The sequence below is a fragment of the Pongo abelii genome, chromosome 4 (genome assembly GCF_028885655.2).
Source record: "Pongo abelii isolate AG06213 chromosome 4, NHGRI_mPonAbe1-v2.0_pri, whole genome shotgun sequence".
Classification (NCBI taxonomy): Eukaryota; Metazoa; Chordata; class Mammalia; order Primates; family Hominidae; genus Pongo; species Pongo abelii.
This window is the reverse complement of record NC_071989.2, coordinates 186,414,236-186,440,725: the sequence shown is the minus strand read 5'-3', so window position 1 is coordinate 186,440,725 and position 26,490 is coordinate 186,414,236. Positions and strand designations below refer to the sequence as shown.

Below are 26,490 nucleotides of genomic sequence, written 5' to 3'. Positions count from 1 at the left end.
TAGGAGGAAGCTACCACCAGGAACCGCCAGTCTCGCTTTTCCCTCCCACTACAAGCCACTTCCCCTCTGGGAACCTTGGTGTCCTTGGCTATATGATGAGAATAACAGAATTTACCTCACAGACTTGTTAAAGGATCGAGGTTACAAAAGCATTCTGCGAGAGGCTGTCTTTCCTCCTGGAGGTGGAGACAACAGACATGGAGAGCTTGGGGCTCCCACTTGGCTGGGAAACGGGGGAACATTCTCCCTTCTCTCAAAGTCATGAAGCTGGGAAAGTTCTAAGCACAAACCGAGCCCTGACACCAGTTGTGGCTTCCAGAGAAATGAGAGTGATAATAAATAAGTGTAAAAAGAGTTAACAACACACCCTTTAAGCCAAGAAAAAAAATACATCAGGAGGGACAGTCACAATTGAGTAGACTGAGAGGAGGCGTGAGGGGCTGGACCAGAGGGCCAGGAGGGAGTGAGGCCTGAGAGGGGTGAGGATCCCCCTCCCAGCGCCTGGAGATGGGGAGGAGTGGAATAGGCTGTGGGTAGCAGCTGCTGCGAGTCTCCACCCCGACCAAAGCAGCTGCTCCTCCTGTGCCCAGGCCCGGCCCATGCTCTGTGGCCATGCACCTAACAGGCACCTAGCGGGACAGTGGCGTCTGCTTCAGGGACATGAGCACCGAGCGCAGGCGGGACACATCTTTGCACTGCTTGCTGCTCTTGGGGTTGAAGTCACATAGCTGGGCCACCTTCTCCCACTCTGTGCCTGGGGTCTCCTCCTTGGATTCCTTCACGAAAGCCTCCTCGGATGCCCTGCAGGTGGAGATAAGACGGGGTTTTATAGCAGTCTGCTTTCCCCCAGCCTTTCCCTTGAGCAAGGCTGCTTTGCCCAGCCTACTCTGGGGCACTTTGTCCTCCCCAGCCTTGTGCCCCCTGACTTCAGAGGAGGGCAGCCTTGGTGCAAGAGGAAGCCTAGCTTGGTCCTGCCTCAGGATCTTGGCACTTGCTATCACCTCTTCCTGGAACACACTTCTCCCAGACCTGCTCCTGGCTTGCTGCTTCTTGTCATTCAGGTCTCAGTGCGGGCCTCACCTCCTCAGAAAGGTCTTCCCAGCCTAGGCACCCTCTGTTCATTACTTCCCCATCAGGAGTTCCCAACCTGGGGTTCCTAACACCTAAAGACCCTTGGAGGTCCTAGGAGGACCTATTGCAGGACCTTAGCTATTTCACCATTTCCAAAAACTTGGCAGAAGTAGGACACTGACTAACCACCTAACAGAAGCACCTAGTTCAGCATTGCCTGAATGTTCTGTGTGAGGATTCTCCGGAAAGACTGTGGTCAAATACCTATGGAAAACCCAGCTAAAGAGGATCTTTATAGCAAAACTTTCAAAGCCTTTAACGTGCTGTGTGCGTCGTGACCCTCCAAGGTGGGTAGGTGATGGAATCCACCACATCGCAAGCATATTTCACTACAGAGCCCTTTGTAGCCCAGAACCACCACTGTCTCTGAGGAGCCACAGCCTGGGGCACGAATGCTCCACTGGAGTCTGCTTTTGGTTGGAATCAAGTTAGGATGAAAACTGGCGGTCCTTCATCAGAAGTTCTGGTTGACAGTTACAGAAGCCACTAAGGGACAGTGGGGAAACAAGTAAATACAGTCTAGTGGACAAAATCTACACGTGGGACTCACTAACAGAAAGACAATAAGGGATTCTTAGGTGAGGAGAGCTGGGTCTATGTCCTGTTTGGCCAGCGAGGGTCACTCAAAAGTCCCTGGAAGCCCCCTCTCCATCTCAAGCAGGACCAGTTCTGCCAATGCCAGACACGACTGATGGCAGGAGCTCTCCATGGAAGAGCTGACCCCGGATCAGGTGACGTGGCCCCTCTCTAGGGATGCTGGCTGTATGCTCATTTCCTAGCCTGTAAAATGAGGATCATAGCTCTGCCCTACCAACTATTTCACTGGCCTGAGAATTCAATGAGGTAGCCAGCAGGCCTGGGAAAAAGGTAAGTGCTGCGTGGAGCTGGGTGGCAAGTGGGGATGAGGGGAGCTATCCTAGGAGCTGTCCCTTCAGGGTCCAGAGGCTCCCCTCTGTCCTTGCAGCTCAAAGTGTCCATGGTCCAATGGCATCAGCATGATGACAAAGCTTGTCAGAAATGCAGACCCTTGGGCCTCCCCACAGTCCTGCTGAATCAGAATCGGGGTTTTCACCAGACCCCCTGGTAATTCATAGGCATGTGAAAGTTTGAGCCTGGGCGCAGTGGCTCACTCCTGTAATCCCAGCACTTTGGGAGGCAGAGGTGGGTGGATCACTTGAAGTCAGGAGTTCGAGACCTGCCTGGCCAACGTGGTGAAACCCCAAGTCTACTAAAAATACAAAAAATTAGCTGGATGTGGCCAGGTGCAGTGGCTCACGCCTGTAATCCCAGCACTTTGGGAGGCCAACACGGGCGGATCACGAGGTCAGATCAAGACCATCCTGGCTAACACGGTGAAATCCCATCTCTACTAAAAAATACAAAAAGTTAGCCGGGCGTGGTGGCAGATGCCTGTAGTCCCAGCTACTCGGGAGGCTGAGGCAGGAGAATTGCTTGAACCCAGGAGGCGGAGGATGTAGTGAGCTGAGATCATGCCACTGCACTCCAGCCTGGGTGACAGAGCGAGACTCCGTCTTAAAAAAAAAAAAAAAAAGTTTGAGAAGCCCTGGTCTATACTCTCTACAGGGCTCTCCTGGGTGCTCTCTGGGCCATTTCCTCAGGCTCAACAGAAGCATTGAGCCCCATGTGGTATTCCACAGCACCCATGCCCATCTGACATCCCCATCCCTTGCTGGAAGCCTCCCGTGGCTCCCCACTGCCTTCTGGATCAAGTCTGACTCAGCCTTGGCACAACAGGAGCTTTGCAACCAGCCCCAAGCCAAGCACCTCCCAGCCTCAGCTCCCACCCATCCCCACCCATCCCCACCATCCTGGCCTGTAGAGCTTCAGCCACTGCAGCCAGCTGGGCCTTTTCTCTCTGGATGCCTTGGCCCCAGCTGCTCCTCCCACCTTCTCTTCCCACCCTCCCTATCCAGCAAACTCCTTCTCATACTTTAAGGTCAGCTGAAGGTCTTGCATCTCTGAAGCCTGCCCAGGCTCCCCAGGCAGAGAGTGGCTTCCAGAGCTCACTGTGTCCTTCCACGAGGCCCTTACCACAACACACTCCAGACCATGAGCATGGTGAGGGGGCGGCCTGTGGGTGTCTTACCAATCTAGCACAAGGCGAGTGCCAAAGAGTACTAAATGAGGGAGAGTGGAAGGAAGCAGACGAAGGCTCTGGTGTGCTCTGTGCCCTGTGAGAGGAGGCTTAGCCTCGACACATCACGGGCTGCGAGGGCACACCTAAAGTGAGGAACAGCAAGTACCTTCTCTTCAGCTCCAGAATCCCCACCACCACCCTCCAGGATGTCTCTACCAGCTAACTGAGGTTGGCATGAGATAAAACCTGTTTGCCAACCCTGGTCTTGATTACTCATCACACCAAGTAGACCCCAAACCTGAAACATGTGAGGGGATCTGTGGTGGTCTGGGCAGGGGCTGATGGCCAAAGTCAGTGCACTGGGGCAGGAGGAAGAGATGAAAGTCACAAAGGAGCAGCTCTTGTCCTTTACATGCCTCCAGCATCCCATGCTCAGTGTCTGTTTTGTTGACTAAAAGACCCCTTCAGCTGGGTGCAGTGGCTCATGCCTGTAATCCCAGCACTTTGGGAGGCTGAGGTGGGTGGATCACCTGAGGTCAGGAGTTCGAGACCAGCCTGGCCGACATGGTGAAACCCCGTTTCTACTAAAAATACAAAAGTTAGCCGGGCGTGGTGGCATATGCCTGTAATCTCGGCTACTCGGGAGGCTGAGGCAGGAGAATCGCTTGAACCCAGGAGGTGGAGGTTGCAGTGAGCCGAGATCGCACTACTGCACTCCAGCCTGAACAGCAAGAGCGAAACTCCATCTCAAAAAAAAAAAACCCTTCACCCCACACACCCACCAAGAGACATCTCAGAGGGAGGGAGCTGGGGTGCTTTGCCATTTGCCCCTCCCACATGGGAATGAGTGGCAAGCACATTCCTTTCTCTGCCTTTATCCTGCAGGGCTCTGATTTAGCCAAGCAGCCTCCAATTCGCTGGAGGGAGGGAGGTGGTTGGTGCCTGCACCCACCAGGGCATTTGCCTCCTGTTCTGACCATTGCTTCGAGCCCAGCCACACTCATTTATATCCCACAAGCAGGAAACTCAAGAAACTGTGGTGGCCATTCCCTCGCTAGCTCCCCCAACAGAGAAGCAAAACAGACACGTACACGTAGCCGATGATATCAGCATCTGGCTGCTGGTAGAATGCTTTGTCAGCGATCCTTGAGGGAAAGGTTGAGGGAAGGGGTTAGGTGGGGGAAGACAGATGGCAAAACAGACAGGCAGGCAGAAGGTTAGAGAGAGAGAGACAGCATTAGTACCTCCAGTGGGAAAGGTGTTAGGAAGCATAGTTCTGGAAGGCTCAGCAACGACCCACAGCCCCAAACAGGAGAATGGGGACCTTCACCCTGGCCCCAGCACCTTCTCTAAAATTCATCCCTGATCATGTTACTCCTGTTCAAACACCTTCAGTGGCTCCCCACCGCCCATGTCACTGCCCAACTCATCAGCCAAGGCCCTTACAGTGTGAGTCCGCAGGTTCCTGCCTTCTCTCCCACCGCTCCCTGGTCCCCTGTTGTCTAATACATCACATTTTTTTCTTTCGTACCCAGATCTAGAATGCCCCCGCCGACCCCCTGCCCTTTTTTCCCTTTTTTCCTCCTAGTCATCTTCCAAAGCCCAAGTCCCAAGACACAGAGGTCTCTCCCTAACCTGTTTCCTTGCTTCCACAGCCTTCGTGCAGAGGGCCCTACTGTATTCGAGCTCAGTCGAACATGTGTGTTTTTCTCCTCTGCGCCCTTTGAGGACATAAGGCTGGGTCCTCCTTATCTCCATCTCCTCAGTGCCAACCCCAGAGCCTGGCACGCAGCAGTTCCCTAGACAGAAGGGTAGCTTTCCCAGAACAGGCCTTTCCCTTCCTGGAAGACCTTGTACCGTGAAGGGCACAGCCTCAAAGGCAGGGAGCACTGGGCAGTGTTCAGTCATGTCCCCACAGCCCCCTCATGTCCCCACGGCCCCCTCATGTCCCCACGGCCCCCTCCTGTCCCCACGGCCCCCTCCTGTCCCCACGGCCCCCTCCTGTCCCCACGGCCCCCTCATGTCCCCACGGCCCCCTCATGTCCCCACGGCCCCCTCATGTCCCCACGGCCCCCTCATGTCCCCACGGCCCCCTCATGTCCCCACAGCCCCCTCATGTCCCTACAGCCCTCTCACCGGTTGTTGATCTTGTTCTTCTCTACTTGTTCACTCTGGCGCTGGTTCCACTCCTCCAGGTCCTTCTTGGCCTTCTCCCGCCATTCCTGTTCTGTCACCTTAGATGCAGCATCTAGGACCCCACAGAAGAATGAGTGGCTGCTTTCCAGCTGGGATGCACAGGCCCGGCCGCGCTCCTCCCCTGGCCCCTGCCAGGCAGCCACAGGGCCGCACCGGCCCGGTCCCACATTAAGGCATGCAGTGTCCCATGCCCTCCGAGGACTCCCCACACACTCCACCCCACACACAGCCCACCCAGCCAACCCCGCCTCAGCCCCACCCTCACCCAGCTCTTGCAGCCGTTTCCTCTGCTCCTCTCGCCACTTGCGGATGCTCTCAGGCTCCTGGGTCAGCCTGTCAGCCTGGGCAATGGCTGAGTAGCCATCAGCAGGACCATTGGCCTCCTAGAACACAAACACGCAGCAGTCTATCCAGCCAGCACACCTGCCCCGCTGTCTCTGCTGCCCCTGCTGGGGACCCGCTCATGTCTGGATAACTCAGCCTCAAACAACCTCATACCCACCATCTCTGGTGACTACACCTATCTTTGCACTTGCTGTTCCCTCTGCCAGCAACACTCCGCCACCTGTGTGACTGCGGGCAAGTTACTCACCCTCTCTGTGCCTGATCATTGCCTCCGGCCCAGTCATAGGTTTTGATACCCCCGAAGCAGGAGACTCAAGAAAGCGTGTGCCAGCCACTTTGTTTGTCATAAAATGGGCTAAATAACAGTATGCACTCTGACGGGAGGACATAAGGATGAAATGAGTTAAAAACGTCGGGCGCGGTGGCTCACGCCTGTAATCCCAACACTTTGGGAGGCCGAGGCGGGCGAATCACCTGAGGTTGGGAGTTCGAGACCAGCCTGACCAACACGGAGAAACCCCAACTCTACTAAAAATACAAAAAATTAGCCGGGCGTGGTGGTGCATGCCTGTAATCCCAGCTACTCCGGAGGCTGAGGCAGGAGAACCACTTGAACCCGGGAGGCAGAGGTTGCAGTAGGCCGAGATCACGCCATTGCACTCCAGCCTGGGCAACAAGAGCAAAACCCCGTCTCAAAAAATCAATAAATAAATAAATAAAAATAAAAATACTGCTTGGCACAGTGAGTCCCTTGTGTTACTGTCATTAAAATCACTCTCTATTGTGGTTGTATTAACTCCTAACACTTAGTCCAAAAACACCTCAAGACCTCACCTTTTTTTTTTTTTTTTTTTTTGAGATGGAGTGTCCCTCTGTTTCCCAGGCTGGAGTGCAATGGTGCAATGTTGGTTCATTGCAACCTCTGCCTCCCAGGTTCAAGCGATTTTCCTACCTCAGCCTCCTGAGTAGCTGGGATTACAGGCACCCGTCACAATGCCTGGCTAATTTTTTGTAGTTTTAGTAGAGACGGGGTTTCTCCATGTTGGTCAGGCTGATCTCGAACTCCTGACCTCAAGTGATCCACCGGCCTCGGCCTCCCCAAGTGCTGGGATTACAGGCTTGAGCCACCATGCCCAGCCCAAAAGGACCTTACTTTATAATGTGTTTGTCTGTCTCTGCCATCAGAATGTCATCTCTGTCCTTTTCACTGCTATGTCCCCAGAGCCCAGCACAGTGCCTGGCCCAGCAGATGCTCAGTAGATGTTTGTTGAGTAGAGAAGCATCCCTGAGATATGCAGCGTGATCATAGCTCAGATCACACCATGGGGAAGAACTTGGACTCTGCAGCCAGGCTGTTTCAGTTCAGACGCCACCTCTGATACTATGAAATGTTTGTAAGGCGTGGGAGAAATTGCTTAACCTTGCCTGACTTTTGTTTTCTCATTTGAAAAATGGGGCTGGGCATGGTAGCTCATGCCTATAATCCCAGCACTTCGGGAGGCCAAGGCAGGAGGATCGCTTGAGGCCAGGAGTTTAAGACCAGCCTGGGCAACACAGCAAGAGTCTGTCACTATTTTCAAAAAAGCTTTTTTAATTATGGAAAAAAAGGCCAGGCACGGAGGCTCACGCCTGTAATTCCAGCACTTTGGGAGACCGAAGCGGGCAGATCATTTGAGGCCAGGAGTTTGAGACCAGCCTGGCCAACATGGCGAAACCCCGTCTCTACTAAAAATACAAAAAATTAGCCAGGTGTAGTAGCTGCTTAGGAGGCTGGGACTTGGGAGAATCGCTTGAGCCTGGGAGGCGAAGGTTGCAGTGAGCAGAGATCGCGCCACTGCACTCCAGCCTGGCAACAGAGTGAGACTTGGTCTCAAAAAAAAAAAAGGAAAGAAAAATGGGAATAGACCGGGCACAGCAACTCACACCTGTAATCCCAGCACTTTGGGAGGCCAAGGTGGGTGCATCACATGAGGTCAGGAGTTCGAGACCAGCCTGACCAACATGGTGAAACCCCATCTCTACTAAAAACACAAAATTAGCTGGGTGTGGTGGCCCGCACCTGTAGTCCCAGCTACTCGGGAGGCTGAGGCAGAAGAATCACTTGAATCCAGGGCAGGGCGGGGGAGGTTGCAGTGAGCCAAGATCACACCATTGCACTCCAGCCTGGGCAATAAAAGTGAGACTCTATCTCAAAAAAAAAAAAAAGAAAGAAAGAAAAGGAATAATATTAAGAACACCTCTAAGAGCTGTTATGATTTAATACTATAATATTTGTGAGATATTTAGAAGAGTGCTTGGTGTGGAGTGATGGCTCAGTGAATAGTAACTAGAATTACTACTATTATTATTCACTCCCATTTTACAAGGGAGGAAACTGAGGCCCAGAGACATGGCACAACAATAGTGGTAGAGCCAGGGCTAGAGTCCAGGTCCCTGACTCCCAGGCAGGGGCTCTGCTCAAGTCTCCCCACCCCTTGCCAGAGCTGGGGACCCACAGCGCTGAGCACTGTGAGCTCTGCTCACAAGGGTGTGGCACCCTCTGGTCTGGCAAAGCCTTTCCAATCCAGGTCCAGCCACACCCGCTCTGGCACCCACGCCCTCCACATTCCTGTCTGCAGGCATCCCACTCCAGCCGCCCGGCCTTTGTCTCCTGGCGCTTCTGGCCGGCAACAGTCTCCCCTCCCTCCTCCTCCTTCAAGCACTTATCAAAACTTCCATGACTGCCTGCGTTGTTTGACATCTCCACACAGGAGTGTCTGGCACAATCTCTGTCCTATGGCGCCCACCTATCCTCAGTGCCTGGCAGGTGCTCAGTAAGCAGTGGCTGAATGAGCAAAGACCCCTGGAGCCAGCAGGTGCCCGGTTCAAGGAGGAGCTCTGGGAGAGGGAACACATAGATGGAACATCAGGGCTACGGTCTCCAGCTGCCTGGGGAGTAAGGGAAGGGCAGGCCAGGACAGGGGTGCAGTCTGGCTCCTGGGATCATCGGGGCAGCTGGGCGCCACCCTTACTCCTCTCCAGCACAACACTGCATTTCAATTCAGAGACTCTCTCCCAACATCCCAGTGGGCCCTTCTGGGGCCCTTATCCAGAGAACACAAGTTCACTGCTGCTCCTTTCTGGGAACAATGCTGCTCTGAGGCCAGGATACCAGGGACTCCTCCCAGCACTGCTGCCCAAACCTACAGGGCCTTCCATCTGCAGACAACTGCACTGTTAACTTTGTGTATATGGGTTTATCCAGGTGCCCTATTTTATTTTCTTCCCAGCACTTACCTCTATCTGAAATGACTTGAGAGGTCAGAGAAGTTGGAAATAAAAATAAAAATACAATGAAGGCATCCATCTGACCACGACCCAATCCCCACTCCTTGAGCAAACATGTACTGAGCCCTTTCTCTGTGCCAGCCCATGTGGGTGTTTAACAGGAATCCCGAGCGGCACTTCACTTTTCATTCCCCAAACTTGCCCCATGCTCCGTCTGAGAAAAAGGCACCACAATGCCCTTGTGGGGGAGGAGGAAGGGAAGAGAGGGTCATATCTGAGCGCTGTCTTTAGGGTGACATCCACATGGCATCGAGACCTCAGCCTCCTTTAGGTCTATCAGAGGGGGCAGTGGGGGCTGCCTCCTGCAATCGTCACTTACTCACTCGCTTTGTATTGCACAGCATTTTCACAAAACCTCCTTTGCTTTCTTGGATTTTTGTTCCAGATGTTAAAATGAAAGCCTAGGGACATTGAACAATTTCCCGAGGGTGCTGAGGCCCCAGCCTCCTGTTCGTCCTTGATTTCTCCTTCCTTCCCATCCCCCGTGCAAGTCATCAGCAGGGCCTGTCATCACAATCTCTAAAACTCTCCCTCCCACCCTCACCGCCCCTGGCCTGGACCACTGCTGGTCTCTGCTTCGTGCAGCCCCATCTCCACAAAACGCCCGAATGACCTGTTCGGAGCCTAAATCCGATTTATCATGTCACACTTTAAAATATCCAAAGGCAGCCGGGCACGGTGACTCGCGCCTATAATCCTAGCACTTTGGGAGGCTGAAGCAGGCAGATTGCCTGAGCTCAGGAGTTCGAGACCACCCTGGGCAACGTGGTAAAACTCCATCTCTACTAAAATACGAAAATTAGCCAGGTGTGGTGGCGGACGCCTGTAATCCCAGCTATTCAGGAGGCTGAAGCAGGAGAATTGCTTGAACCTGGGAGATGGAGGTTGCAGTGAGCCGACATCGTGCCACTGTACTCCAGCCTAGGTAACAGAGCGAGACTCTGCCTCAAAAAATAAATAAATAAAAATAAAATAAAATATCTGAAGGCTCCCTACTATGGCTAGAACAAAATTCAAGTGACCTGATCTCTCCCTGAGCCTCTGATTTGTGTCCTCTAGCCGTGTACTCGTGCCACACTGGCCTTCATGCAAGCTCATCTTGTATCCCCTCAGAGGCTCTGTCTGGAACATTCTTCCCCTAGAATCGAGGGTCTACAGCTTCCTAGGGCTTCCCCTGCCTCCTGATTGAGGCCTTGGCTTGTTTACCTGTTTATTGTCTGTGTCCTCCCCCTTCCCCTCCCCGCCATGAGGGCAGAGGCTGCCTGTTTCCATACAGCACCCAGCACCGGGAGGGCCTGGCTGCAGGAACCTTTCAAGAATACTGAATGAACTCAGAGATGTTCAGGCTTGGGGACAGGGATGAGCAAGACACCTTCCAGGAAGTTGGGACAGGGAGTCCCTCACAAATGAGAACCACGGCTGGGGAAATGTGAACTCTACTGGAACACAGGTCAGGTAAAGAGAGTGGGGGAGGGAGGGCACCATTCTTGCCTGGGGACAGAGTGCAGTGGGGAGGGGGAGGGAGGGCACCATTCTTGCCTGGGGACAGAGTGCAGTGGGAGAGTGGGGGAGGGAGGGCACCATTCTTGTCTGGGGAGAGTGCAGTGGGGAGGGGGAGGGAGGGCACCATTCTTGCCTGGGGACAGAGTGCAGTGGGAGAGTGGGGGAGGGAGGGCACCATTCTTGTCTGGGGAGAGTGCAGTGGGAGAGTGGGGGAGGGAGGGCACCATTCTTGTCTGGGGAGAGTGCAGTGGGAGAGGTGGGGGAGGGAGGGCATCATTCTTGCCTGGGGACAGAGTGCAGTGGGAGAGTGGGGGAGGGAGGGCACCATTCTTGTCTGGGGAGAGTGCAGTGGGAGAGGGGGGAAGGGAGGGCATCATTCTTGCCTGGAGACAGAGTGCAGTGGGAGAGGTGGGGGAGGGAGGGCATCATTCTTGCCTGGAGACAGAGTGCAGTGGGAGAGGTGGGGGAGGGAGGGCACCATTCTTGCCTGGGGACAGAGTGCAGTGGGGAGGGGGAGGGAGGGCACCATTCTTGTCTGGGGAGAGTGCAGTGGGAGAAGTGGGGGAGGGAGGGCACCATTCTTGCCTGGGGGCAGAGTGTAGTGGGAGAGTGGGGGAGGGAGGGCATCATTCTTGTCTGGGGAGAGTGCAGTGGGAGAGGTGGGGGAGGGAGGGCACCATTCTTGTCTGGGGAGAGTGCAGTGGGAGAGGTGGGGGAGGGAGGGCACCATTCTTGTCTGGGGAGAGTGCAGTGGGAGAAGTGGGGGAGGGAGGGCACCATTCTTGCCTGGGGGCAGAGTGCAGTGGGAGAAGTGGGGGAGGGAGGGCACCATTCTTGTCTGGGGAGAGTGCAGTGGGAGAGGTGGGGGAGGGAGGGCACCACTCTTGTCTGGGGAGAGTGCAGTGGGAGAAGTGGGGGAGGGAGGGCACCATTCTTGTCTGGGGGCAGAGTGCAGTGGGAGAAGTGGGGGAGGGAGGGCACCATTCTTGCCTGGGGGCAGAGTGCAGTGGGAGAGTGGGGGAGGGAGGGCATCATTCTTGCCTGGGGACAGAGTGCAGTGGGAGAGGTGGGGGAGGGAGGGCATCATTCTTGCCTGGAGACAGAGTGCAGTGGGAGAGTGGGGGAGGGAGGGCACCATTCTTGTCTGGGGAGAGTGCAGTGGGAGAGGTGGGGGAGGGAGGGCACCATTCTTGTCTGGGGAGAGTGCAGTGGGAGAGTGGGGGAGGGAGGGCACCATTCTTGCCTGGGGACAGAGTGCAGTGGGAGAGTGGGGAAGGGAGGGCACCATTCTTGTCTGGGGAGAGTGCAGTGGGAGAGTGGGGGAGGGAGGGCACCATTCTTGTCTGGGGAGAGTGCAGTGGGAGAGTGGGGGAGGGAGGGCACCATTCTTGTCTGGGGAGAGTGCAGTGGGAGAGGTGGGGGAGGGAGGGCAACATTCTTGTCTGGGGAGAGTGCAGTGGGAGAGTGGGGGAGGGAGGGCACCATTCTTGTCTGGGGAGAGTGCAGTGGGAGAGTGGGGGAGGGAGGGCACCATTCTTGTCTGGGGAGAGTGCAGTGGGAGGGGGGGGAGGGCATTTCAGGCCAAGAGCCAGCAAGTGTAAGAATCACGTGGGCCTGGAGCCTTTGGGAAATGGATACACAGATGCCGCCAGATGTGGGAGGAGAGGAGTGGTGAGGGGCCCTGGGCAGGAGTCTCTTTTCATCTGTATCCTTCAGGGCCCGCCATCTCCATAAAGCCTGCCCTAAGTTTTTTTTTTGAGGCAGAGTCTCGCTCTGCCGCCCAGGCTGGAATGCAGTGTCAGGATCTTGGCTCACTGCAACCTTGGCCTCCTGGGTTCAAGCGATTCTCCTGCCTCAGCCTCCCGAGTAGCTGGGATTACAGGCATCCACCACCACACCTGGCTAATTTTTTTATTTTTAGTAGAGACGGGGTTTTGCCATGTTGGCCAGACTTGTGTCGAACTCCTGATCTCAGCTGATCCACCCGCCTCGGCCTCCGAAAGTGCTGGGATTATAGGCATGAGCTACCGCGCCCGGCCAAGCCTGCCCTAAATTAAGACTCCAGAGAAGTTGCAATTAAAGGGCTTTCTTTAATCTTCGCAACCCTACATGGTTGGTTTTTTGTTTTTTGGTGTTTTTTGTGTTTGTTTTGTTTTATTTCTTTTTTGAGATGGAGTCTTGCTCTGTCGCCCAGGCTGGAGTGCAGTGACGTGATCTCGGCTCACTGCAACCTCCATCTCCCGGGTTCAAGCAATTCTCTGCCTCAGCCTCCCCAGTAGCTGAGATTACAGGTGCCCACCACCACGCCTGGTTAATTTTTGTATTTTTAGTAGAGACAGGGCTTCACCATCTTGTCCAGGCTGGTCTTGAACTCCTGACCTTGTGATCCACCCACCTCAGCCTCCCAAAGTGCTGGGATTACAGGCGTGAGCCACGGTGCCCGGCCTGTTTTTTTGTGTGTGTGTTTGTTTTGAGACAGAATCTCGCTCTGTCATCCAGGCTGGAGTGCAGTGGCGTGATCTCTGCTCGCTGAAACCTCCGCCTCCCGGACTCAAGTGATTCTCCTACCTCAGCCTCCCGAGTAGCTGGGATTACAGGTGGGCACCACCACACCTGGCTAATTTTTTATTTTTAGTAGAGACAGGGTTTCGTCATGTTGGCCAGGCTGGTCTCAAACTCCTGGCCTCCTCTGCCTGCCTCAGCCTCCCAAAGTGCTGAGATTACAGGCATGAGCCACCACGCCCAGCCAAGTTTTATTCTTTTTGTTTCACAGGTAGGAAAACTCTATCTCCAAAGAGCCAAGGTCACCCAGCCAGGAAGTGGCAGAACCAGGATTCAAACTGAATTGCTGGGTGTGACTCGCCACATAGTAGCTAATAGGGCCCAAAGTCACTTCTGTGACGCATGGTTTGTGTGCCTGCTTGTCTCCCTCTCAAGACAAGACTAGAGACTGGGTCCCCAGCTCCGGTTGCCCCCAGGTCTCATGGCCCTCCTTCCTCTGGGACACATCCCCACACAGCACCCTCAGCTCACCTAGGGGCTGGGTCAGGAATTTGTGAGAAGCGTCCGGGGCTGCAGAGCACTTTTTTCCACAGCCCTTTGGGGCAGCGGAGTGGAGCCTCTAATTCTCATTTTACAAATGAGAAACCAGGCTCAGAGCAGTTAAGTGGACTGGCCCACAGCAGGCCAGCTGGGAAAAAGCAGAAAGTGAAGTCCAGGTCTTCTGACTGCATCTAAACCTCCGCTGCAGCCTGCAGTCTGGGTGTGGGAACAGCCTTAAGGAAACTCAGCTCCCACGGTGTCCTGCCCCAGGCCCAAGGTGCCAAGCCTGGCCAAACCGGGCCCACATCTCCGCCACCTGCCACCAGCTGCAAGGCCCACTGATGCACTCTCGTGGGGGCTATGCAGGGCTCACCCGAAACCTTTGGCCTCTCCTGGCACGTCCCTTTGTGCAGCAGGTGCCGGGCTCGGGTGAATCCCGGACTGAGTGACCGACCCTCTGTGGCTTTGCACCTGCTCTTCCCTTGGCCAAGGCCACCCACATCCCCCTGGGCAGCCTCGGAACGCCCTGCCAGCGTCCCCTCACAGTTGCATTGCCTAACTTTAGTGCAGGCTCTGGCGCCTGATCCTGGATTCAAGTTTTACCTCTTACTAGCTACACAACTCGAGCAAGCTGTTAAACCTCCTGTATAAAACAGGAATAATGACAACCGACATCACAGGGAGTTGGGAGGACTCAGGGAGATCATGCACGTAAAGCTCTTGGCTGGTGCCTACACAGAGAAGAACTCAATCTGTTAGCTCCTAATGCTTCCCCAGAGCCAAGCCCTCACCTTCCTGGGCTCCCATTCACTTCTTTCCAGGTCCCTGTCTTCTATCAGAAGCCAGTTTGGGACCAGGCGCAGCGGCTCACACCTGTAATCCCAGCATTTTGGGAGGCTGAGCAGGACGATTGCTTGAGCCCAGGAGCTCGAGACCAGCCTGGCCAATATAGTGAGACCACATCTCCATAAAAAATTTAAAAATTAGCCAGGCATGGTGGCCCTCCCTGTAGTCCCAGCTACTCAGGAGGCTGAGGCAGGAGGATCACTTAAGCCCAAGAGTCAAGACTGTAGTGAGCCATGATCACACCACCGTACCCCAGTCTCAACTGCAGAGCGATACCCTCTCAAAAAAAAAAAAAAAAAAAGAAAAAGGAAAAAAAAAGAGCTCTTTGGAGACAAACGACAAACTACCCAGTGGATTTGCCTCCATATCCGTTTATTCACTGCCCTAGCAGGTATGTGGCCATCAAAGAATGTGCACTGACCAAATGAATAAACGACCAAACATATAAACCAAGTGAATAAACAAGTGGCCGGGTACACACAGGTGTGGAGGGCACGGGACAAGTGCTGGACGCTCCATCAGAGGGGCTGGGCTTTACATCCCCCTTCTGCCGCTCACTGGACTCGCAACCTTTGAGAAGTCCCTTCCCTGGGCAGCTTGGCTTTCAAACCTGTTAAATGAGTGACAACATCCTACTACCGGTGGGAAGTGAGGCTCACGAGATGCTATGGTAACACTCTGCAGCCCATAGAGGGCGTGTGCATATGAGGGGCAGCATGGCTGCTGTGGCCTGCTATTCCGGTGTGGCAGGGCCCCACACCTGCTGGCCCTCCGTGCACCATGACCAGGAGAGCACAGTGGTGCTGCCGACAGGCAAAGCCCCGAGAAGCAGTCACCACTCATTATTTCCGGGCTGCTCATTTTCCTGCCCCTGCCCCCACCCCTACCCTTGCCAGTGACAGTGAGTGTCAGGGGCCACAACTGGGCTCTCCTTTAATCACCTGAGCATCTCAGGGAGGAGATCAGTCACGGCCAGGAGGGTTGGCAACCAGGAGAGCTCACCAGTGGCTACAGCAATGTTCTGACCCCTCCCAAGCTCTGGAGAGAGAAAGGGGCAAGAATGGCCAGGACCAGAAGGCAAGAGGTGACAGTCAGGGCCAGGCTTGTCTCAGTCTAGCTCCCTAGAATCCCTCTCCTGAGGGGCCCCTCTGCTGGGCCCACCCATGAGAGCCTCTGTGGACCCACACCAGCCAAGCGTGTGCTGCGACTCCAGGGATGGCCAAAAGGATGAGCCACATCCTTCTTTGGGATTGATCAGCTAAATCTCAGCTAAGCTGAGCTGCTGATACCTCTAAGTAGCTCAAAGGAGGATGATGGGAGTATTAGGGGAAAGGAGAGAGGATCTGTGCAGAGGTGGGGAGGCGGAGTCCTGCAGGGCCCTTCTGTCCCTGCCCCTGGCTGTGCCAAATGGAACTGGAATAGTTGTGAGCAGGCTCGTCCTTAGGCTGTATTGGCAACTGGGTTTGTAGCTGGACCCGCTAGTGGTGCACGGGCTGCAGAAAAGAGTAAGAAAGGAAGCGCAAAAGCTCTGTCCAGGATCCTTGAAAGTGTTGGGTGTGCACAGGCCAAGGTTTCTCCTCCCGCTGCAGGTGCAGGCCAGACCTGCTATGCTCAATCCTAAAGAGCTGGGGCTTTCCACCTGTGACACAGGTGCTGTGGCCAGCCAGTTCCAGCAACAGAGTGGTAATGCAGAGCACACCGGGTCGGAGGTCAGGAGATGTAGGCAAGCTGGGGCTTTGCCACTAAGCTTCTGAGTGACTCAGCTCATCTGTGACCCTGCCCTGCCTGTAAGGATTCTAGGATGGCACTGATGTGATATGATTTACAAATAAACACACCTGCTGTGATTCTTAGTAACAGTGAGAATAAGAGTTCTCACTGAGATTGGAAAGGAGGCCCAGGGCTCCTCCGATTCACCCAGGGCTCACCCAGGGCTGACGGGTCGGGAGGGAGAAGGCCGGGGACCAAGTCAGTCAAATGGGGTGCACTCCAGAAGTGGCCGATTTCCTGGGTGACTTTGCATTCACCACTTCACCTCTCTGAGCTTTGTGATGCTAATCTTTAGGAAAGGTAAATGATCCTGCTCAGAGTGTTCTAGGTACTTTCTTTTTTGAGACAAAGTCTTGCTCTGTCGTCCAGGCTGGAGTGCAGTGTGCGATCTCAGCTCACTGCAACCTCTGCCTCTGGGTTCAAGCAGTTCTCCTGCCTCAGCCTCCTGAGTAGCTGGGATTACAGGCACCCGCCACCCTGCCTAGCCAATTTTTGTATTTTTAGTAGAGACAGGGTTTCTCCATGTTGGCCAGGCTGGTCTTGAACTCCTGACCTCAAGTGATCTGCCCACCTCAGCCTCCCAGTGCTGGGATTACAGGCGTGAGCCACTGTGCCCGGCCATGTTCTACATACTTCTGTGGTTCCAAGCATATCTCCAGCTCCAGGTCCACTTTAGGACACAGAACTGTGGGGTCAAGCAAAGTCCTTCTCAATGTGGCCAGAGCCTGGGCAGCCTAAGTCTCAATGATCTACCAAGCTGCACAGAAGTAAATCCTCACTCTTTGACTCCCTCGGGCCCAACTAGACATGAAGCTGCTGAAGTCCTAGAGATCGACTTTTCCAGCTTGCTGATAGTTGAGTAATTTTCCAGAAACAGGACTTGGCCAGTTTCCCTGCATAAGGTACCAGCCCATCCCTCTTACATAAGAAAATAAGTATTGTTTACTCCCCCAGAGGATTTAAGAAGCCAGCTCCTCCAGGGCGGGGCTCAGAAGATCCCACAGCCAAAGACCCCAGGATCAAGGGTCTTTGGCCCAGTCTGAGTGGGAATGAAGGCTCTGAGGGGAGGTTTAGCCCCATCAGGCATCTGGTTGGGGGGCCGAGGTGAGGACTATTGCATGCCTCTGTGGTCTGAGTTCCCTCAAAGTACTAAAATGGATTTGTGTGTATGCAAGGGGAAGAGAGTTAGGTGGGTGCGGACAGAAGCAGTCTTAACTAGAAATACACTTACTAGGGTTTTCCTCTTTTTTTTTTTTTTTAAGACTGTCATGCCGGGCATGGTGGCTCATGCCTGTAATCCCAGCACTTTGGGAGGCCGAGGTGGGTGGATCACTTGAAGGTCAGGAGTTCAAGACCAGCCTGGCCAACATGATGAAATGCCATCTCTACTAAAAATACAAAAAATTAGCTAGGCGTGGTGGCGGGTGCCTGTAATCCCAGCTACTCAGGAGGCTGAGGCAGGAGAATCACTTGAACTCAGGAGGCGGAGGTTGCAGGGAGCCGAGATCGTGCCATTGCACTCCAGCCTGGGCAATAAGAGCAAAACTCCATCTCGGGAAAAAAAAAAAAAAAAGACTCACCCAGGCTAAGTGTAGTAGTGTAATCACAGTCACTGCAGCCTGGACCTCCCCAGCTCAAGCTGTAATCCTCCCACCTCAGACTACTGAGTAGCTGGGACTATAGGCACACACTATTGCCCCAGCTAACTTTTCATTTTTTGTAGAAATGGGGTCTTACTATGTTGCCCAGTTTGGTCTCAAACTCCTGGACTCACATGATCTTCCCACTTCGGCCTCCCAAAATCTGGGATTACAGGCGTAAGCCACCGTGCCTAGCTGGGTTTTCCTCCTTTTTTGCAGTATAAAAACACTTAAAGAATTTGTAAACAACCCAGTGAAAGTGAATGCCCTTTTCTTATCCCCATCCCACCCCACCCTTGGGGCTAACCATTGTTAACAGCTGGTACACATCCTTTCAGATATGTAGTGCAAACTTTTATTTTTATTTTTTTGAGATAGAGTTTTGCTCTTGTTGCCCAGGCTGGAGTGCAGTGGCGTGATCTCGGCTCACCGCAACCTCCGCCTCCCGGATTCAAGCTATTCTCCTGCCTCAGCCTCCCAAGTAGCTAGGATTATAGGCATGCACCACCACACCCAGCTAATTTTGTATTTTTAGTAGAGGTGGGGTTTCACTGTGTTAGCCAGGATGGTCTCAGTCTTCCGACCTCATGATCCACCTGCCTTGGCCTCCCAAAGTGCTAGGGTTATAGGCATGAGCCACCACGCCCAGCCCAAACATATTTTTAAAATTAAAAAAAAAAAAAAAAAAAAAAAGGACCATACTGTGTATATTATTCTGCAAGCTGCTTTTTCCACTTAATATATTGTGGACATCTTTTCATGTCAATACAGGAAGATCTGATTGCTTTTTTTTTTTTTTTTTTTTTGAGACGGAGTTTCACTCTTATCTCCCAGGCTGGAGAGCAATGGCACAATCTCGGCTCACTGCAACCTCCACCTTCTGGGTTCAAGTGATTCTCCTGCCCCAGCCTCCCGAGTAGCTGGAATTATAGGCACCTGCCATAATGACCGGCTAATTTTCTGTATTTTTAGTAAAGACAGGGTTTCACTATGTTGGCCAGGCTGGTCTTGAACTCTGACCTCATGTGATCCACCCACCTCAGCCTCCCAAAGTGCTGGGATTACAGGCGTCAGCCACTGCACCCAGCCCTGACTGCCCTTTTTAACAACAGCCTGGTTTTCTAATCTATCTATTCAGTCCCCTGATGCTGGACACTTAGGTTGTCTCCAATTTGTCTGCCATTATAAATAATCCTACAAAGAATCTGGGTGGCTTTGTCCAATTATTTCCTTTGGGAAAATTCTGGAAGTGGGATCTCTGGATCAAAGGGCCCATCCTGTGTGTGGAGATGGCCTGGGTTCTGCCTCCCGTCCGTGGTGCATGGTGAGGGAGGGCCTTGCGCTGCCTTCATCTCATGCCGCTGTGGGCCACTTGACCCCTCCCTCCCAAAACCAGACATCACCATGGGCAACCTGAGGCTACTCCCCATCAATCTCGATCTCTAGTGGTCCTTATTCTTCTTCCCTGTCCTCTACATGACAAAAAACGTGCCCAAAACCTTTCTCTATGTCCCCACCCCAATGCATCAGACATAATGAACAGGAGAACTTGGAGCTCTAAGCCTACAACAATGAGGCTTCAAGTTACTGAGACCAGGGCTGTTGGTCCTTACCACTGCTGAGACAGAGCCTTGCTTACCTGAAACACATCTCCATTGACTGTGGTCCCCATGTCCTCAGAACCAGCTGGAAAGAGAACAAGGAGATAGCATTACTCACTGTTTAGCTTATAGCAAGCAGGAAATGGTCCTACATTAGCCCCTCAACCCAAACTCTGTGTACACCCATGTATATACCGACCCACATGCAAACAGACATAATGGATATATATATAACTTAGGCTCAATCCCATCCCTGACTGTTTATAAAGCCTCTCACAGCCATTAGTACATTTTATTTTCACCACAGCCCTGCAATGAAATTGTTGTCAACCCATTTTACAGATACTCAAGCTGAGGCTCAGAGAGGCCATGCTCACAATCACCCAGCCAGTAATAGCTCCTTACCTACCTGAAATCACTGACCCCTGGCCATGGCTGGGAATGGCCAGATTACCTGTGAAGCCTGTGCCTGGTGAGTAGGCTGAGCTGCTGTAAGCTCAGGGCGGGGGCTATACTGGATAAGGAAGAGAGGGGCCTACGTGTCTCTGCCTGTCCCTGAGGTGCCTTGAGCAACTGCTCCTCCTGGGTGAGCAGGAGTTGCAGTTCCCACCAGAAGCACCTGGCATATTTTTTTCTCTTTGTGCCCCTCCCGGAAGGAATTAAGTTTGCCTTCAGCAGTGACTCCTCCCTGTCCCTTTCCTTGACATTTGATTAGTCACAGATCCCTGGGGCTTCTGCTACAATAGTGACATTCACAGTTGCCCTCCATTCTCTCCCGCAGCTGAGCCCCAGCCCAGGCCCTCACCTCCTTGCACCTGCACAACTGCTTTGCCTGCTAGGGGCAAACACCTGGGAAGACATAACTGTGTCTCTTTCTCTTCTCCTGTGTCTTTCCCAGAGACTTGCATGCACCTGTGACTTTGCAGGTGCTCAATAATTATTTGTTGAATAAACAAGTAAATAAATGCATGAAAGAAAGACAACGACTGCATGGCTTTTGCCCATTCACAGGCCCCCTTGACTCCAGCCTCTCCCATCCCTCTTTCGAACCAATTGCCAGGGCTGACAGTCTGTAAAACATGCACTTACGTGTGCCTCTCCTCTGACTCAAAATGTCATGAAAACCAACTCTAAAGAAATCCACTTCCCATGGACCACAGTGGCCTATAGCGCCTGCTCCTGCCTTGGGGACTTTGCAGGTGGTGTTCCCTCTGCCTGGAAGGCTGCTCCCTCACTCCCTTCAGCTTCTGCTCAAATGCTGCCTAATTAAAGGCCTCCCTGACCACACCCCCATCCACCCCTTGGGCACCCCTTCCGATTCCTCCAGCAGTATTAAGCGCACTTACTACAGCCTGCTATGTTTATTTGTATATGTGTTTATTATCTGTCTTCCCCCAACGAACAGACCCTCCATGAGGGTGTGGACTTGGTTTCATCCATGATGAGGCCCACCTGCAACAGTCCCTGGCACATAGCAGGGACTCAATAAATATTTGCCAGATAAATACATCTAACCCTGGAACATGAGAATCTCTACAATCTGGCCCTGCCCATTCCTGACTCACTTCCCACCAGCCCATCCCACAAACCCTAAATTCTGGTTTCCTCCTTCCCCAAACACACCACCCTCATCCCCATGCTTTCTTCCTGCTTCCCTCTCTAAAGAACGCTTTTTTGGGCTGGGCGCGGTGGCTCACGCCTGTAATCCCAGCACTTTGGGAGGCTGAGGTGGGCGGATCACGAGGTCAGGAGATCGAGACCATCCTGGCTAACACGGTGAAACCCCGTCTCTACTAAAAATACAAAAAATTAGCCAGGCGCGGTGGCGGGTGCCTGTAGTCCCAGCTACTCGGGAGGCTGAGGCAGGAGAATGGCGTGAAGCCGGGAGGCGGAGCCTGCAGTGAGCCGAGATCGCACCACTGCACTCCAGCCTGGGCGACAGAGCGAGACTCCATCTCAAAAAATAAAAATAAAAAAAAAAAAATACTTTTTTGGCTCCATTTATTCTCCAAGGTCCAGCTCATAAGTCACCTTCTCTGGGAAGCCCTCCTCTGCTTCCTTTAATTCCCTAGGCACTTAAGGAAGGTCTCACTTCCGGGGTATCCCAGGATATCATAGAGTATCCCGCGCTCTCTTGTGCAATTACTCACGACCCCCAGCGTCCGTGTGTACCCCTTACCAGGCTCTGTGTCCTATTCAGCTCCTCAGGGCTCCAGCACGGAATGGGTGAGCAGTAACTATTGGCTAAATGGAAGTTGAATTGTTCTTTTGAGGCCTGCTGTTATCCGCAAGGCTCTCAGAAACTGCTGTGCCTCCTAGCAAAAAGCCATGGAGGCCACATGAGGTTATCAGGCAGATGGACAAATAGCCCTTCACCAGCCAGAGAGGGCTGTGAGCAGCGACAGTGTGTTTGGCCTGGGGACTCAAGGGAAGGGTACTTAATCTCATGGAAATAATCCCCGGGTGACATAAATCATAATTGACTTTGCTTTCAGAGTCAAACAGTGATTGATTCCAACCAACTCTGTCAGCTGTCACCCCCATTCCTTCAGTAAGGCTTCTCCTGCATGGGTGTCCTGGCCCCTAAATCACAGTGGGACCAATAGCATTTCAGTGGCAGCATCTTCTGCAAAGGGGCTTCTTCTGCTGGGGTGTCTCCTCTAGCAGGGCCTCACGTTACCAGGGTCTATTCCCTATGATGCCGGTCCGTACACTTGGCCTTCTCGAGAATTTGCACCACCCCACTCCGCCCTGACCAACCCCAGTCTCAGACCCCACATCTGCACACAGCTGCCCGGGGTCTACCCTGACCTTCAGAAAGTCTCTCTGCCTCAGCCTCGAGAGTGTTCCTCTGGACATGCAGTTTCGGCCTCCTTAGGAGTCCACACACACCCACACAGCATTCCAAGTACCTGTTCCCACAGTGCTCTCCACCCGCCCACTGCACATCTACCACTGGGAGTCCACACTCACAGGCCAGCAGAACAGGACTGAGACAGAGACACGTCCCAGAGATAAACTCCTGGGTGTTTGCTTCCCTCAGCTGCCTGACCCATTTTGGAACAAGGGCAGAGAGGGTCCAGAACATTCCTGTGAGCTTACTGAGGCCCAGCGGGGGAAATGGGCTTGCCCAGAACTGACAGGCAAGTCAGAGCCAGGCCTGGTGCTCAGAAAACTGGGTGTGAAAATGGAAACCTACCCAAGGCTGATGAATGGAAACAAAGTGTCCATCATCCAGATCACCCAGGGCCACAGATCCAGCCAGAGAGGAGGGGCTCCCTGTGGCTCCAGCACAGGCCTACACCAGATACCTCTTTCCCCAGGGGCAACTGAGCCCAGTGTCAGCACAGACACTGCTAATCTGAGGACCCCAACATCTAAGAGAAGGTGCCTCAGAGGTACTGACTGGCGGCTGCTGCTAAGCCAGCTTTTGCCCAGCTCTCAGCAGGCCAGGGTGCTTTTTCTCTGCCCCATCCAGGCTCCTGGCACACATTCCTGGTCAGGGGAAGATTACCTGTTCAGCACTGCGTAGGCTGGGAAGGTCAGATCAGTTCTAGCCCATCTGGCCACCCACTGAGCCGCCATCCCTCAACACCTCCCTTCTCCTCAACCTGACTAAGGAGGGCAGCTGAGCCTTCGCAGAGTCAGCAGGTATGCGCCTGGGAGACCCTCAGAAGGCTGTGTCCCCGGCACCTCTCTGGAAGAAGCGAGCGTGTCGTTGTTTCTCTCCCTGTCACCTAGGATCTGAGGCCAATTTGTGCCCCACCCCTGCCAAGGACAGAACTTGCCATCCAGGCTGTAAGCCCCTGGAGCCCCACCATCCTGGGAGAGGCCACAACCTGCTCAGCTCCCTCAGGCATCTGGCTGCCCTCAGCCTGAATCCCATCTTCTCTCTCCTGAGGTTCTGACAATGGCTCCCCTCAGCAGGACCTCCCCACAAGGCCTCCCTCCTCTTCCCTGCACCCCTCCCCCAACAGGCCCCAGTGAGCCAGACTGAGGTAAAGGGTGGTCTCACAGAGGTGTGGTCCAATGAATACTGGTGCATTAACTGGGGCAGGCATTTCTTAGGAATTCTCTGGGACAGGGCAGATTCTGTGTTGAGGTGCTGGAAGCTTCCACTTCAGAAGCCCTCCATTGCTGTCTCAGACAGGTGGCAAAAGACCCCGTGCTTCTCACCCCACATCCTATCTCCTCCCAGGGAGGTGACTGCTATAGAATTTTTTTTTTTTTTTAGACAGGGTCTCACTCTGCTGCCCAGGCTGGAGTACAGTGGCATGATCACAGCACACCGTGACCTACCTAAACCTCCCGGGCTCAAGCTATGCTCCTGCCTCAGCCTTCCCGAGTAGCTGGAACCACAACTACAGCTACATGCCACCATGCCTGGCTAATTCTTGTATGTTTTGTAGAGATGGGGTTTCACCATGTTGCCCAGGCTCCACAGCATTTGAAAGAGCATGGAGCCCAGAGTTGGGAGGCGTGGGATCAAGTCCTAGATCAGTCATTCCTGGCTGTGTGACTCCGGGCAAGATACTCAGATTCTCTGGGCCACCAGTTTCTTGCATGTTACAAAAGCCTGGTTACATTTCTCACATCAAGGAGACACAGAGTTGCTTCAAACTCCTCAGCCACAGGAACTGTCTTATTCATTTCTGTATCCCCAGCGTCCTGGCACACAGTAGGTGCTCAGCAAACGTTGAATGAATACAAACATGACTGTGAAGAGCCTTGTAAACATCATTAACCAAAATATGTCTATATGTATATATGTCAGCACTTATTACAACAGGCCCATAAACCTCTCCAAAATGACATTAACAGGAAGTAAAACCTGTTTTGGATGCACCCATGAAGGTGATATCTACTTTTTTACTAAATATTTTACAAAATCATTCTTGCTAGCCAGAACAGGGGCAGAAACATCATTGATAAAGATGATCTCACAGGGAGTAGGCCCTGAACACTGAGGTCTGAAGCCAATCACAGTAAATCATAATAGCCCCGGACCACCTTTGGAAAACCATTAAGTAGACAACTACAAAACCCTGAAGGGTCCTACCGCATCTGACTGATGACTCTTTGCGGCGCACACTCCGGTGTCTAACTCAGAGCCAGACACTTGGAAGGCAGTGTGGTCAGGTGGAGACGGCTTTGAGTCTGACAGAAACAGGTTTAAATTCACGGCCAGGTGTGGTGACTCACACCTGTAATCCCAACACTTTAGGAGGCAGAGGTGGGAGGATTGCTTGCGCCCAGGAGCTCAAGACCAGCCTGGGCAACATAGCGAGACCCCATCTCAAAAAAAGGAAAAGAAAAAATATATATGTAAAAGAAAAAGAAACAGGTTTAAATTCTTGATCTGCCACTTACTAGTTATTTCAATAGCATACCCCCTTGAGCCTCAGTTTTACCATCTCTGAAATGGGTTCAATCACGTGTATGAAGTGATTAAATGTAACCAAGGCGCTTAGCCCAGCGACTGCCGAATGGCAGGTGGTCACCGGGGAAGGTTAGTGAGTTCCTGGAGCACCCAGGATCCTCTTTTTTCCCAGCTGCAGGAGACAGCTAAGCCTGAGGGGCCAGGAGGGCTGTGTTCTGCCCACACCTGCACACTTAGCTGGGAGGCTGGGACACCCAGGCTATTAGGAGGCTCAGGAGGGACTCTCAAAACTGAGCTGGGGTTGGATTCCAGAGCCGGGCAGCGGGGAAGCTGGCCTGGGAATGAAATGTCATGACCGAATTCCTGTCCCGGGAGTCACCAGATCCACAGCCCCAGGCGAGGCCTCATCCCCAGCTCGGAAGTCCTACATGGAGATCTCCAAGAAGATTCTTCCCCACGTCCCCCAGCTCCTGCCCCGGCTGGCCTAGAGCAGGCTCTCTTCCCTGTGCCGCCGGGCCCCGGCCGGGGTCCCCCGGGTGCGCGCCCTGAGCCCCGCTCCAGGCCCCGCGCTGACTCACCCCCACTCGTGGGGCCCGGCTGCGCGGGGGCCGCATGGCTGCCGGCAGGTGCCCCGAAGCCCTCGTCGTTCTCTATGCCTGCAATCTCGCTCTCCTGCTGGGCCAGGAAGGCGGCCGCCGGGTCCTCCTCCGCCGCCTCCGGGGCCCCGCTCTCCGACGACGAGAAGAAGCCAAAGTCATCAGCCATTTTCCCCGCGCCTCCGCCGGAGCCTCCGCTGCGCTCGGCTCTACCCGCGCCTGCCCCGCGCTGCGTCCGGCGGCCGCGACGCTGTCACCCGAGCCGCGGGGAGCCGGCGTCGGCGGGGACGGGCTTGGCGCGGACCGCACTTCCTCTCCGCCACCGGGCCCGGCTGGCTGTCACTGCGGTGCGGGCGCCGCGGCGGGAGGAGCGGAGCCGGAATGCGGTGACGTCAACGCGGGGGCGGGGCCTCAGGGCCGGGAGGTCACCGAGCGGCGGCCGCAGGAGGGCGCCTCAGGACTGGGCGCAGCGCTGGGCCCGGGACCGGCGCGGCGCTTCCCTCCCTCCGCAGCGGCGCCCAGCTGCTCGTGTCCAGGACACCTGGGCTAGGCACAGCTCCCGCCCGGTCTGGAGGCGAAACGCAGGGCACAGAGTGGCCGTACCGTGCACAGAGCCGCGACAGGAGGCCAGCTCTGGCCTCGGGAGCGCAGACCTGGCTCCTGATTCATTCTGCAAAAGTTTCTTCTCCTAAGCTGGGATGTCATGCACCTCATTCTGTGAGCCTCCGCCTCTGTAAGAAGAGGAAAATTGAGGCAGGGAAAGGCTGCCCCGCACCTTTTCATGCAAGTCCAGGTCCTTTCGCACTAGGCCGTGTTGTTTTGTGCATTTTTTTGTGTATCTCCCTTGAGGAGGCTTCGGTTCATACGACCAGAGTTCGGATGGCCGGCTGGGCCCCTTAAATGTCCTTTAGGCATGAACCAGCCTGAGAAAGGCAGACCTGGTTTACCCGGGCAGCCTGCCATTCCCCACGCTGCCCGCTGCCCTCCGTGAACAGGCTCTGAATGCCTCCTCCCT

The 26,490-nt window shown here is 54.0% G+C and overlaps 1 protein-coding gene across 2 annotated transcripts; it reads right to left on the bottom strand.

Annotated features, from left to right (window-relative positions):
• Positions 1-355: 355 nt before the first annotated feature.
• CLTB (clathrin light chain B) lies at positions 356-25,874 on the bottom strand. 2 transcript variants are annotated; one of them, XM_054546982.2, is made up of 6 exons: positions 25,458-25,838; positions 19,538-19,584; positions 5,691-5,808; positions 5,366-5,477; positions 4,321-4,374; positions 356-801 (listed from the first exon to the last, which is right to left on the bottom strand). In XM_054546982.2, the coding sequence occupies exons 1-6, from the start codon at positions 25,642-25,644 to the stop codon at positions 630-632; spliced, it is 690 nt and encodes a 229-aa protein (XP_054402957.1). In that variant the 5' UTR covers positions 25,645-25,838; the 3' UTR covers positions 356-629. The 2 variants fall into 2 exon arrangements, with proteins under 2 accessions (XP_054402957.1, XP_002816289.1); XM_002816243.6 differs by lacking the exon at positions 4,321-4,374 and having other exon boundaries at positions 25,458-25,874.
• Between the last annotated feature and the right edge of the window lie 616 nt (positions 25,875-26,490).